The sequence below is a fragment of the Oryctolagus cuniculus genome, chromosome 3 (assembly GCF_051225735.1).
Source record: "Oryctolagus cuniculus isolate XC-2025 breed Fujian yellow rabbit chromosome 3, ASM5122573v1, whole genome shotgun sequence".
Taxonomy (NCBI): Eukaryota; Metazoa; Chordata; class Mammalia; order Lagomorpha; family Leporidae; genus Oryctolagus; species Oryctolagus cuniculus.
The window spans coordinates 156,316,963-156,332,193 of record NC_142869.1 but is presented as its reverse complement, the minus strand read 5'-3'; the positions used below and the strand labels follow the sequence as shown (position 1 = coordinate 156,332,193).

The 15,231-nt window shown below is 36.9% G+C and overlaps 1 protein-coding gene and 1 long non-coding RNA gene across 8 annotated transcripts in view; one reads left to right on the top strand and one right to left on the bottom strand.

Annotated features, from left to right (window-relative positions):
• KCND2 (potassium voltage-gated channel subfamily D member 2) overlaps positions 1 to 15,231 on the bottom strand; it is a 524,650-nt gene that overhangs the window by 146,828 nt on the left and 362,591 nt on the right. Inside the window, exon 2 of one of the 3 annotated variants that reach the window (XM_089327900.1) lies at positions 557 to 756. In XM_089327900.1, the coding sequence (XP_089184026.1) occupies positions 654 to 756 (103 nt within the window). In that variant the 3' untranslated portion in view covers positions 557 to 653. 3 annotated transcript variants of the gene reach the window in all.
• Positions 1 to 15,231, top strand: part of LOC149127564 (uncharacterized) — a 183,293-nt gene that overhangs the window by 31,406 nt on the left and 136,656 nt on the right. The window lies entirely within an intron of this gene.

Here is a 15,231-nt window from a genome sequence, read left to right as displayed (position 1 = left end):
CCCAGTTCCACTGACTCATTAAAACCCAGGAACTGTCAGGCTAGTCAAATTTGGTATCTGGCAGGAAGGCTGGATTAGTAAGTTTCTCCTGAGGCTAGGGAAAAGCCTTCACTGTCTTTTTTTCCTTCAACAGTTACAGGCAACATTTTACTATAGTCCCTAGCCAGGGCAATTAGGCAGGAAAAGGAAATAAAAGGCATCCAGATTGGAAAGGAAGAAGTGAATACTATCTTTATTCACAGATGATATGATCCAGCATATAAAAAATGTTAAGGCACGTGTAAACACACAGACAACTATTTAGAGCCAATCAATGGACTTGGCATGATTGTAAGACACAAGATCATTAAGCAAAATCAATTGTATTTCTGTGTATATATGAGCAATAGTCAACCTCAAAATAAAATTAGACAAACAATTGCTTTTACAGTAGTTCAAAAATACTCAGGAATGAAGTTAACAAAAGTGCAAGAGGCAGGTGTTTGGCACAAGATAAAACACCCACATCCTATATTGGAGTATCTGAGTTTAAGTCCCAGCTCTGCTCCCAATTCCAGCTTTCTACTAATGTGTGTCCTGGGAAGTGGCAGGTGATGGCTAATGTGTGTCCTGGGAAGTGGTAGCTGGGTTTCTGCCACCACATGGGAGCTCTGTTACTGAGTTCCTGGCTTCTGGGAATTGGGGCATGAACAATAGGTGGGGGCTCTCTCCCTCTTCTCTCTTTTTGTTTCTTTGCTTCTCTCTCTTTGTCTGCTTCTAAAGTAAATAAAAACATAAATAAAAATTTTACCAAAATAAATGCAAGGCTTATACACTAAAAACCACAAAGCATTAGTTAAGACAACAAAGATCTAAATGAGTGAAAAGATATCCTGTGTTTGGACTGGGAGGTTTAATTTAATATTACTAAGATGACAATACTTCCTAAATTAATTTGTAGATTCAATGCAATCCCTGTCAAAACACAGCTAGCTTCTTTGCAGAAACTGACAAGTTGACTCCAAAATTTATAGAAACTCAAGAAACCAGGGTAGCCAAAATCATCTTTAAAATCAAGAAAAAATGTTGGAAGACTCACACTTTTCAAATTTTAAAACTTACTATGAATCTATAGAACAAAGACAGCGTGGTATTGTATAATTATGTAGATAAATGAAGAAATTATGGAGATAAATTAAGAGTTCAGAAAAAAACTTTAATAGTCAACTGATTTTTGATAAAGGTGATGAGACAGCTCAATTGGGAAATAATATTTTTAATGAGTGGTGGGAGAGTTGGATCCACATTCAAAAGAGGAATCAAGTTGGATCACTTGTACATTCTATATATAAAAATTAACTCAATGTTGATCACATACCTATATGAAAGGGGTAAAACTATAAAATTAATAGAAAAGTATACATCTTCATTATCTTAGATTAAGCATTGGTTTCTTTGCTACAACACCAAAATCACAAGCAACAAAAGGATAAATTGACTTCATAAAAATTAAAACCACTATTGTGTGTCAAAGGACACTATCAAGGAAGTGAAGACATTTCACAGAATGGGAGGAAATATTTACCATAAATCTGAGAAAATTTGCATCTAGAATTATAGAAAACTCTTGCAATGAATTATTTATAATGAGTAAGGGATTTGAAGATTCTGTAAAAAAGATATACAAATGGCCAAAAAGTACATGAAAAGACACTCAGTATCATATTTTCCAGGAAAATGAAAATCAAAACCACTTCACACCCATTGGAATGACTAATAAAAGGATAATAAAAGTATTGGTGAAGATTTGTTGAACTGGAACCCTCACACATTATAGGAGTGTATAATGTTACAGTCAGTTTGGGAAAAATAGAAAACTGAGTTATTATATGACCTATCAATTACAGACTTGGGTATATCCCAGAGAACTGAAAACCTGTGTTCAAACAAAATATTGTACATGAATGGAAGAATTTATCCTAATGGCTCCAAAATGGAAATACTCCTAATGTATTGATGATTGAATAAAATATATGTATAGCATAGAATATTAATAACCAAAATTCTGAAGAGTATACTAATTTAAACTGTATCACAGGCTAAACTTTGAAAATATAAGGTTAAAGATTCTTGCTACAAATGGGTCATGTATGATGTGACTCCATTTATATGAAATACTCAGACTAGGCAAAATCAGAGAGACAGGAAGTAGGGTGGTGGTTGCCTGCAGCTTGGGGAAGGAAGAGTGCAGAATGAATGTTGATGGGCACCAATTTCTTTTCAGAGTGACAGATATGTTCTGGAAATAGGTAGCGGTCACGGTTGTGCAACTGTCTCTGGTTATCAAATGGAACATGGGTATCCAACTGCTTCATTTGAGATCCTCCATAGTACTGATATGGGAAGATCTTGAAGAAATATTATTAAATAACAATAACTTTAAAAGAGGCAGAATGATGAAAAATGCACCAATGTATATTTCTAAAATTGCTTGCAGTTCATGAGAGCAAATTATTATTTGATAGGAAATGAATAATCTGCAAAAGATTTTTTTTTTTTTTTTTTGCCAGGCAGAGTGGACAGTGAGAGAGACAGAGAGAAACATCTTCCTTTTTCCGTTGGTTCACTCCCCAATGGCCGCTGCTGATCCGAAGCCAGGAGCCAGGTGCTTCTCCTGGTCTCCCATGCGGGTGCAGGGCCCAAGCACTTGAGCCATCCTCCACTGCACTCCCGGGCCACAGCAGATAGCTGGACTGGAAGAGGGGTAACCGGGACAAAATCCGGAGCCCCAACCGGGACTAGAACCCTGTGTGCCGGCGCTGCAGGCGGAGGATTAGCCTATTGGGCCATGGTGTCAGCCAGAATTTTCTTATGAATAATAGGTAATGATATTCTCCCAACATCAAAGATATACTAGATTGATAAACTAGATCAAGAGGTCACATTTACGAATGTTTTAGTTTTTATAATTCCTAGATAAAATATGCACCATAAAATATTTTTGCTAAATTCTGTACTTAATATAGCACTGAAAATATTCAGTCTGTTTCCCACAATGATTAAAGCATAATTATATAAATAAAAATAAATCAAACTTTTGCATATTCAAGACAAGAATTCAAGGAGCACCTGTTTCCATTTTAGGTGCTAGAGAGAACATTGGCTTTAAAATGGATTTTCAAAAAGAAGAGACATTTTCTTAGTTTTAAATTTAAATTTCCAAGGCAAAAAGACTTCCTTATTTAGACTCAGAGTAATAATGCTTATGATAGTTAGGATTCTTTAAATGTGTTGGGCTTTGCACTACCTGTATTAAATTACATTTGATTCCTATATGATTCTGTTCGAAGTGTTCTAAGGCATTATTCCCATTTTATAGCTAAGGAAACTGAGGTTTAACAAGAATGAGGGCATGTGTGCAACAAGTTGTACAATTCAGTTCTCTAGCCAGACCTACTCAACTACAAAACTCTCATGTATAACACCAGTTTCCCATGATTTTTTTTTAAAAAAATCCTTAAATATTAACCAGTATGGCACAAGAATATGATGTGCATTTCTTTCACATGGTGTAGAATTTCCAATTCCATCTTTGCCACTAGAGATAAAAATCATTATAGTGAGCATTTTGCAATTATATTTTCACAGGACAGGAACCATAGCAACTATCAATACTAGAATTTATAGTGAGTTTGGTGAAGGCCTGGGTACCATTTCTGGCTCTACTCGATATGTTCCATGAGTGATTCAAAGTTAGAGATACTTATTAAATGTGGAGCCAGGATGTGAACCTATGCCTAACTCATTGCTGACTTCTCACTCAACATGCTCCTTTTGTGAAGCAGCTAGTACATATCAAACACAGGGCTAGAATCCGCCCCAGATCTCTTCTCTCTTCAGAGGAGGAATACAAACAGATCTCAAAACCACATCTGCCTACCGTTCAGAAGAGCTCACAGCGTGAATCCTGTAAATGATCAAGAGAGATCTGCAAAAGTGTTCATTAGAAGAAGCATCTCTTAGAGATTGCTTCAAGGTTGAAGAGCTGTAAAAAGTGCTTCCATATTTATTATTATACCTGAACTTCATAGACACCCAGGAAATAGTAAGCCAGATTCTATTATATTTTAATTTTACATATGAGGGTATCAGGCATCAGAGATGTGAAGCAACTTCTAGTAAGTCACATATCGATGAGTGGGAAAAGGCAGTCTTTTAATTCTACAGGTGGTGGTATTTCTGTTCTACCAGGGACCATGTATATGTATATACTTTTTTTTCCAGGGAGTTTGTACCTTTTTACTATCTTTCCATCTAGTTTAATAATATTTGAATCTCTCACACAATTTGTGTTGAATTGCTTCTCATCTTTGTCCCAGGAGTAGAAGGGAATATTTCAGTAGATTTCTAAGAACAATATTTACTCTCACAAACTGCTTCCATGAGTCTTTATTTCTATATTCTGTTATTTCAAGAATTTAAAATATCTCCTTAGAAACAACTAGAGAAGAAAATGTCGAGCTATAGGACATTCTCTGTGAATGCCTTTCTGGATGTTGGACACTCTTTTCTTAAGGGTTTGAGTTTGCATTTTGAGGTAGAACACATTGCTAAAGGGAATTCTCTTCATATTCATAGTTCTCTGGAATGCTGTAGGTTATGAAAAATTCCAAAGAGTATAAACATTCTAGCTTCATTATTGTAGCTGAAACAGCGTCTGCTCACTATGTTAACCTCCACAAATCTTGTCTGTTCAGCATCCCTGCAACTTCCCAATGCTGACATTAGGTCAAAGAACAGTAGACACCTGATATCTTTGCCCAGGCATACTGGATAGTCATAGAAAGACCATGCGGCTGAAATGAAATGACACAGAGGATTAAGAAACCAAGAAAAATGTACACTAATGTTTAGGTGATGTACTTGTGGAAACAAAGAGGCAAGGGACAGATTAATCCCAACACTAGGAAATTTGTCACACTAAGAGGATCACTGAGACCCACTATTTTTCTTAACAGCACATTTGATATCCATGAATTCTCTAAAATTAGAAAATCTGAGAAATGTAGAAGATGTTGAAATTTTCCCTCATTGCTATTTACATGACTTATTTACTTCACCACCACAAGGACATAAGTAGAGGCAATCATTCTGTCAGTAGGTACGAGCTCTGTGGCTTTTGTTCAGTGCATAAGGAAGAGCAATAACTAATGCGGTCTCCTACTGCAGGCCCTAAATTATATGCTCTTATCTTCACTGGACAGTTTTATATGTGAAGATTTCCTTTATCCACTTCTTGAAGCTGATCAAATTGCAAAAAACACTGAATGGAATTCTATATTGGCCTCACATGTGAGCATCAGGATGTATAAATTAGCTAAGAGAGAAGGGATGATATTTCTAAGGGACGATGTAGTTCAGTGCTGGTGATGAGTTTTAATGCATTCAGTGTTCTATGGCAGGGAAGTTTTGTTTTTTTTTATGAGGAATGGTAGAATGGATTAGTCAGGGTTTAACAGTACGAAATGCTATTCCACTGTACAACCCTTGAATCATATGTGGCTAGTTTAACACATTGTATACTGTATAACACATAATTAGACTTTAGTTGTCATCTGTGTTTTCTGTAGAGAAGTGGATCCTGTAGAGTGAAGGTTACTCTGTTCCCCATCCACAGATTAGGTCTTGTTAACAATGCCCAGTTTCTGCAACTACTATCCTGTATGGTAAGGCTGGCTGTGTCTTAAAAACTTTTCCTATGTCATTCTAGTTAGAATGTACTGTCTTTCTCCCTCTTGTGGGATTGAGTTCAAATGTTATCTCCTCTGAACAGACTTCTCTTTAGGAGTTTGTTATTGGTCCAGTCATGTTCCCTTCACAACAGTTCAAGTTCGATGGCTTCGGACATGTTAGCACATGCCATGTGGCATATATTGATTTAACACAAGTGTTCACAAATATGAAAATATATAGTGTAGTCCCAATTCCAAAAGGATTTATTGTCACTCTTATTATTCTTCTAATTAACTCAACAATAACTCCAAGGGGGTATATATTGTATTTCATTTCTTTGTATTCTCAGCACCTATCATGAGGTTTTGCTAAAAAAAAAAAAAAAAACCACACTCTTATGGTGCTTATTGATTGCATATTTTTTAAATTTAATTACATTTTATTAATGTGTAGAGAACAGATTCATGAATTTCACAGATATGATTCCAAGAATACAATAGTACTTCTCTCTTTTCCCTCCTCCTTCCTTTCTTTCCTTTTCTTTTAATTTTCTGTGATAACATACTTTTAATTAATTTTGTAAGCACAGGCTCAATGCTCCTCTAAACAAAGAGTCCTATAAGTAAAAGGTAGATAGACCACTGTTCTGTAAAGGTTTAGGCAAGGGTTATAGACAACAATCAGCTTAGCTCAATATACATTAAGGGTTTTTCATTGTTGTTGTTATTCTCTATATATTAGTTACAACCAATCAGAGAAAGCATATGCTATGCATCTTCTTGGATCTGGTTTATTTCACTAAGTGTAATGATCTCCAGTTCCATCCATTTTGTTGCAAAATATAGGATTGCACTGTTTTTTTTTTATTGCTGAGTGGTATTTCATCATGTACATGTTCCACATTTTCTTTATCCCGTCATCAATCGATAAGCATCAGGGATGATTCCACATCTTAGCTATTTTGAGTTGAACTGCGATAAATATGGGGGTACAGATGACACCTTCATATGCTGATTTCATTTCCTTTGCGTATATTCCCAGATGTGGGTTGATTAGATGATATGGTAGATCTATTTTCAGATACCTGAGAAGCCTCTGGACTGTTTTTCATAATTGTTGTACTAATTTACATTCCCATGAACAGTGTATTAGTATAGCTTTTCCCCTAAATTCTTGCCTGCAGTTGTTATTTTTTATTTTTGGATGACAGACATTCTAACTGATGTGAAATTTACACAGCCATTCTGAGGTGAGGTGAAACCTCATTGCGGTTTTGATTTGCATTTCCCTGATGACTAGTGATCCTGAGCATTTTTTCATGTGTCTCTGCCATTTGTATTTCATCCTTTGACAAATGCCTGCTCATATGTTTTGTCTGCTTTTAAACCAGATTGTTTTGTTGTTGAGTTTCTTGAGATCCTTATATAACCTGGATAATAAGCCCTTATCAGATGCATGGTTTGCAAATATTTTCTCCCACTGTGTTGGTTACTTCTTCACTTTAACAATCAACAAAGTTGAGTTCCATTGGACCACATGTCTATTTTTGTGCTAATACCAGGCTGCTTTGATTATAACTGCCTTGGGGGTATGTCTTGAATTAATATATTGTACTAAAACATATTTATCTGATCGATCAGATAAAAAGTAATGAAACTATAAATATAAAACAAATTAGTCAAAAATTAGGGAATTATGTAGTCAAATGTTTACTTTTTTTAAAAAAAGATTTATTTTGAGAGGTAGAGTTAACAGACAAAGAAAGGGAGAGACAGACAAAGGATTTCTGTCTGCTGGTTCACTCCCCAACTGGCAGCAACGGCCGGAGCTGGGTCTGTCTGAAGCCAGGAGCTTCTTCCCAGTCTCCCACATGGGTATAGCAGCCCAAAAACTTGAGGCACCTTCCACTGCCTTTCCAGGCCATTAGCAGAGAGCTGAATTGGAAGAGGAGCAGCTGGGACATGAACTGTTGCCCATGTGGGATGTCAGTGCCGCAGGCAGAGGCTTAACCTTCTACGCCTCAGGGCCAGCCCCAAGTGTTTACATTTTCATCAGTAAAAATGATACATGACTTATTAATTCATTCAGTAATTCAGTGAAAAAGTATTCATTGAGATAATACATGAATAACATTAAGATATTTTCCATAGCTCCATTTTATACCACACTTTGAAAATCCTGTATGAAGTTGTTTAGAATTCAGAGAAAATGAAATCTACAATTTACCGAAATCTCTAATAATGATGGCCAGTGATATCTTACCACATGCAGTGATACTCATCTGGTAATTACAGGCGTCATTGTTAGCCCTCTCTATTTTGAAAAATCCATTTACAATTTACTTCCACAGTCTGCTTGTTTATGTTGAGTGAATACTTAACAGATTATCTGAAATTAAAAGCTAATGAAGTTTGAAGTTCAATAATTTGAATTGTGGAATTCTGAATATCTAGTTATCTGCCCATAGAAGTTGTATTTCAGTAGGACTCATTCTAGTGAGATATATTTGAGTATTTTATGCAGCTAATAACTCTAAAAATCAATAGAACCATGTTTAGTTTTCATATTCTAAGTCTTGAATCTAGAAGTGTAGAACTAAATTGTTTAAAAATATATTTAGATACATGTGATGGTTAATTTTATGCTGCCAACTTGACTAGATTAAATAATACCTGCAATCCAAGAAAAGAATTAGTGTGTCGGTGATGGGATTTCCAACTGAAATTTGCATATGAGTGTGAGGGGACTAGATGGGAAGACCTGGCCTTGAGCTGGGTGGCACCATTCATTGGCTGGGATCTGGAGAGACTAACTACACGGAGAGACATGGCCTGTATCTCAGAGCTAGCCACGCTGTGCTCCTGCCTCAGACATCAGCTGCCAGCCTTTCAACTCCGGGAGTGACACCAGTGCCCTCCTTGCTGGCATTTGGGCCTTTCAGCCTCACACTGAGATTCACACCCTCAGTTTCCCTGGTTCTGAGCCCCTTGCATCTGGACTGAGCACCCCCGTGTCTATAGCCTGCAGAAGACCTATTGGGGGCCTCTCAGCTGTCAATGCTGTGTGAAGCAGCTCCCCCCAAATATCCTATATTGTCTGTGTCCCTAAAGAATTCTAATGAATACAGATACACTTCTTTAGGATTTACAGTGTTAGGATTTACAGGGACTAAGAGGGTTGACAGGTGTTTTTCTGGTGAGTGTATGCAAGGAATGGAGTGTAGAATGTCACTGAATGATTGGAGTCGGATTTCATTCCATAAATACAGTGTATTAACCTCTAGAAAGAAGCTCCACCCTCTAAGATGAGTATTTTATCCTGTGATTATCCAATATAGACTCATAAAGATCTTTAAGTGAAGAATTTCAGTTTCAAAAGGCTAAAGAAGAAAAAAGCTATTTAATAACTGCAGAGGAAAAAAGGACACACAATTCATATATTTCTATGATAAAAACCCTCAGCAATTCAGAGACAGAAGGAACTGCCTCAATTTATGCAAAGAGAAAAACCAAGAGAAACCTAAAGACAACGTCATAGTTAATTCTGAAAGACTAAATGTTTTCCTCCTGGAATGAAGAACAAGGAAATGAGGCCAGCGCCATAGCTCACTAGGCTAATCCTCCACCTGCAGTGCCAGCACACCGGGTTCTAGTCCTGGTCGGGGAGCCGAATTCTGTCCTGGTTGCCCCTCTTCCAGTCCAGCTCTCTGCTGTGGCTCGGGAAGGCAGTGGAGGATGGCCCAAGTGCTTGGGCCCTGCACCCGCATGGAAGAAGACCAGGAGAAGCGCCTGGCTCCTGGCTTCGGATTGGCACAGTGCACCGGCCGCAACACGCCGGCCGTAGCGGCCACTTGGGGGGTGAACCAATGGAAAAAGAAGACCTTTCTGTCTCTCTCTCTCTCACTGTCTAACTCTGCCTGTCAAAAATAAATAAATAATAAAAAAAGAACAAGGAAATATTGTTTTCCCACACCACTCCTATTGATCATTTTACTGGAGTCCAGTGCAGAGATGTAGGAATAAAGAAAGCACACATATTAGAAGCAAGGAAATAAAATTGTGTCTGTGAACAAATATATGATTTTCTACAAAGAAAAGACCAATAAAATCTATATAAAGCTACTAGAAGTCATTATATCAGGATAACAAAGCAGTAAGATGCAAAGTCAAAAGGCAAAATAAATTTTATAATTATTGACTAGCAAGAAATAGAATGACACCATTAAAATATCAACAAAACATTAAATGCTTCAAAATGACAATGTCCAAGATTTGTATTCTTAAAACCATAAAATATTGATGAAAGAAATATAAAAGATCCACATAAGTGAAGAATTATACTGACATCATGAATTGGAAGATTCAATGTTGTTAAAATAGAAATTCTCCTCAAACACCTTGTAAGTCAATGTGATTCTGGCAAAAACTTCATCAGAAATTTTTGTTGCAATAAATTTATACTGAAATTTATTCGAATAGGAAAACAACCCAAAATAGCTAAAGTGATTTTAAATAAAAAGGATACACTTTCTTATTTCAAGATCTATTATGAAGCTACAGTGTTCAAGACAGGGTTGGTATTGGCAAAAGGATGAACAATTTATCAATGGAACTGAATAGTAAGTTTAGAAACAAATCCATACATATATGTTCAAATAATTTTCTATGAATGTACAGAGGCAATTTAATGAAAAATTATCTTTTGAAAAAGAAATGGTTTAAAACAATTGGACATTTATATTCCCTTAAATAGAAATTATCCTCAATCCATACCTCACACCCTAGGTAAAAGTTAATTCAAAGTGGACAAGAGAAGTAAAATCTAGTCAGACCAAAAACGGTAATATTGGGTAGTGGAAGATTTCATTAATATGACACTAGACTAAAAACTTGCATACATCAGTGTTCAAAACAATGAAAGCCTCCTGCTCTTTAAAAGACACTGTTAAGAAAAAAAAAAGGCAAGCAACAGACAGGTAGAAAATAATTTCAAGAGAACAAGCAATTATGGAATTTTATCCAGGATATATACAGAACTCTTAATTCACAATAGTAAGAAAGTATATCACCCAGTTAAAAAGTTAGCTAACATAAAAAGCAAAACTGAACATAACAAACAAATCCATCAGGATCTGATAATACTGAGTCATGACAAGAGAGGGAAAGTGCTGAGATGCTCATCCATGAGTTGTGAGCACGCATAGCATAGAATCACTGTGGAAAACAGCTTGGCAGAGTCTTAATTTAAACATACCATTATTGCATGACTCAGCAATCCCACAAAAAGGAGAGCCATATAAACTGTGCTTCTTATATGAAATGATAATTGACAATACAAGTGCTTCCCCTTAAGTACATTAAACTTTTTGAGCTGTAAGATATTTCCATGATTCAAGAGTTAACAGAGCTAGTATTCTCAATTATGTTGATTTCTTTGTTAGTACACTTTTAATTAACTAAAATTGCACATATTTATAGCCTAGAATGTGACATTTTAATACATGTATATAATGTGTACTGATCAAATTGGGGGTAATCCACATTCCCCTGCTTTGCTAATGAATATATAACAGATTATTGTTATTGATAGTCACCTCATATGCTGTGCAAAATCAGCACACTGTATTTATGTATTTCTGATTTCTCTCTCGTTCTCACACAAACACGATATCAAACTAAGTCATAAAGGAAAAATAGACATTTCTTCAACGGAACCATTTAATTGTTCTTCATTGGAACTTAATCCTTACTCTGAAATTTTTCTCCAGTTAGTTAGTGAAGAAATGAGAAAAATAAACAAAGCTCTTTAGCTGAAAGACCTGGAAGGGCTAGCGTAGTGGATTGGGTTTTATGCTCTAAGAACATTCATGTTTTCAAGGGAGGCCGAGGGGTTCTGTGGAGGCCTCTTTCCGCACCTGCAAGGGGCTGCCCTGCTCTAAGCATACAGTCCTGGAGGCAGAAGGCTACCGCTGTCACGCCTCATTCACAGCAATGGCCATTTAGCACAGGCCATCTTCTGGGCAAGTCAAAGAAGGAAACAAGAGTGGCTAACCCCGAATTTCCTGAAACGTGTATCTTCATTTCCTAAAACGTTTTCCTTTCTCAATTCCTTCCTGCTTTCTTTCAGGTCATATTATTTGCATGGCTTCTATGAGCTGGGTGCTATTGATAAAGTGATATTTGAGATATAAAAATGATTTTCTATGTGGTGAGTGCCACTCATAGAAAGCTCTACAGCTTCTGAGGAATTCACAGTATAGTTTTAGAAGAACTTCAGCTGATAAAATGCAATGATTTTTATACGTGGCTTCTCCAAAAAAAAAAAAAAAAAAAAAAAAACCTATCTATAATGCCAAAATAGTATTTGAGGTATGAGAATGATTTCTTTAAAATTCCCGATTCTATGTGAGTTTTAATAGGTTGAGGTGGGAGTGGTATGCTTTGGTTGGAGGAAACTCGGGTAACATCTGCTCCTAGAAGTATGTTTCTGGTATACCAGTTTCTGATACACCAGAGAATGTCTCAGTATGTTTTAGGCAATAAAGCAGGTCTTAAACCACAGTAAGCAAAAAGCTGTGGGGGTTTCCAAGTGCCGAACTGTGTGCTGAGTATTATGGTCTGAGGGTTCATGGCCTTCCAAAATTCCTGTATTGAAATCCCAACCCTCAATATAAGGGTAGTGGGAGATGGGGCCTTTGGGTGGTAATTGAGGTCATGAGGGTGGAAGCCATAAATGGGAATGGTACTGTTACGAAAAGACACCTCAGAGAGCTATCCAGTCCTCTTCCCACCATGTGAGAACATGACAGTTCAGTCTGTAACCCAGAAGATGGACCTCACCAGAACCCTGCCTTGATGGCACTCTGAGCTGGAACTTGACCTGTAAGAAATAAACGTTCATTGTTTAAGTCACCTTGAGATAATTTACTACAGCAGCTCAAATGATAGAGTTTGGAGTTGTACTATCTGCCTTGGAGTTAATTCAGTAATTATTTGTTGTATTTCTAGTTAATGTCTTTATTGTGGGGAGATTATTCCAAATGCACATTTCTTGATCTATTCTTGATCTTCACATTTGGTCAGTTGGAGGTGAGATCCTCAATCTCATTTTTAAGAATGCGCCAGATGGCTCTGATGTGCAAGGAGGTTTAGACAGTCCGGGGATCACGCCTTTATTATGGGAGTTCTCTGTGACTGAGCTTGCCATGAGAGATCTCCTGTGAGACGCTGGGCTGAGTGTCAAGTGTGGCGGTTTGGCAGAGGCTGCTATTGGTATAGGAAGCAGATAACGGTGGTCAATGGAAGATCCAAGGATAGGGACTACACTGTTCTAATAATACCAGAATTGTTCCTTCTCCTTGTGTGAGGAATAACTGGGCTGAGCTACATTTAGATAAAAGTCCCAATTTTTATCCAACAAGTGGGCGTTGGAGAACCAAGATCCAACATACTCTCTGCAGGGTCACATTTTTACTTTGGGCATGGCTAATGGTCTGATTATTTATGTTTGTTTATGCCTGTTTTCTACACATATCCCTGCACCCTTCCAATTTGGAGTTCAATAAATCTATTGCTACAGAATACCCATTAATTAGGCCAGTGGTAGGGAAATCTCTTGTTGCCTAAATTGTTTGGATGAGTATTTGTTTTTTTACTTGACTATTGATGGGGAGGCTTGTGGCAAAGAGGTGAATTTGTCACCAAAATTAATTGGTTGGCCTGATCTTAATAACAGTAGGGTGTGACAGGGAGTTTATACTCAAAAGGATTCTTTGATATTCTTCTCCAATACATAAAGACAATGCCACAGAGCTCATAGGGTAGGGAGAGTTACTCAGCTCTTTGAAGTCAATTCTGTTTGGTAAATCAACAGGAGGTTGTTCTACCCCTTATAAAGCACTACTTAGAAAAAATGAAGACATGAGTTAGTGACTGGGTCAGTTGAGACACTTACAACTTATTTGGATTCCAAAACCTGAACTCAAATAGAATATCTCATAGGTAGGGATTTTCTTTTCTTTTTCTTCTTTAACACTTGCTAAACTGAGTAGGATTTTCCCAGATTCTTTCTAAAATGATTTTGCATTTGTTTTTATACAGTCTGCTTTTAGTGATATTTCAGTTGGCTATTTTATGGGAGAATTTTAACAAAAACTGTGGGAGACCTGGAGGAAGCTTCTGGTTCCTGGCTTCAGATCGGTGCAGCTCCGGCCATTGTGGCCAATTGGGGATTGAACCAGCGGATGGAGGACCTCTCTCTCTGCCTCTGCCTCTGCCTCTCTGTAACTCTGCCTTTCAAATAAAAAAATACATCTTAAAAAAAAAAAAGCTAACAAAGACATGTTGAGTAACATTGTAAGTATGGGTCTTAACTTTCTTCAGAACCAAAGGAACCTATGAGATCAAGATACATTAACATTTGTTAGTCTTACAATTCATATGAATGCTTCCAAAGAGATTACATGTACAAAAAAGAGATTTGAGAAGAAGGCTGTGGCATGCATATTAAAGTATCATGGAATAAATGTGCCTTTTGACTTTACCAAAAACCCTCCAGTTATTTCTAAAATTCATGATAAAGCATAACATTATTTCACTCTGCTTGCTTGTTTATGTAAGAAGGGAGTCCTGGCTGTGCTATTGCAGGATTGTGTTTTGACTGAATTGTTGCATGTAGCTGGGCTTTGTGCTTGGTGACTAAACACACCTGACAGCACACTCACGTTAGCCGCTGCCTCATTAAAGACCCTCCATGACCTCCACCACTATTAAACCAAAATGGGGTAACTAGGATATGTTCAATGGTAATTTTTTAATTAAAAAAGTCTCATGACATTTTAAAAAATGCCTAGAATCTCATTAACTATTGTTTACAAATCTTGTCAGCCACCAGTCGCTTTTCTATGAAACCATTAACACATAAGTATATATATTTTAGCATGGTGGAATGAGTTTTCATTTTGTAATATCTATTACTTTTAAGGACAATGCAAAAGAATAATAATAACTAAGACTTATTGAACTTCATACACAGCGGCAAGTACTAATTGTTGATGTTGCTTGCATTATCTCATTATTTCTCTCAAAAACCCTTTGAGAAAACTGAGGGACAGATCAGTTTGAGAAATGATCATAGTGTCCAAGATCAAAGTGCCCAAGATCATATAACTAATAGTTGGGGAAGGCAGACTGAAAAAGACTGAGTAAGCTATATTGATTGAGAGCTGTTTAACCACAGGCTAAAAGTATAGGTTGAGTATGGTTATGATTCTGTATTAAGCAAGGCAGCTGAATAAAATCTGCCTCAAATTGTGGATTATATCGATACTTTGTAATTGCATAGCACTTTCCACCATATGATTTTGTAATTCCTAGAACTGTCTGTGAGGTGTACAGGCAGTGGTACAGGCATAGTGGAATTAATGTTTTCTTCTTGTCGAGAGAACAAACTTCTGCCCGAATCTGCCAAGCCTGCACCGAGGACCAGTTTTCTAGCTCCACGAAAGGGCTCTTTCCACTG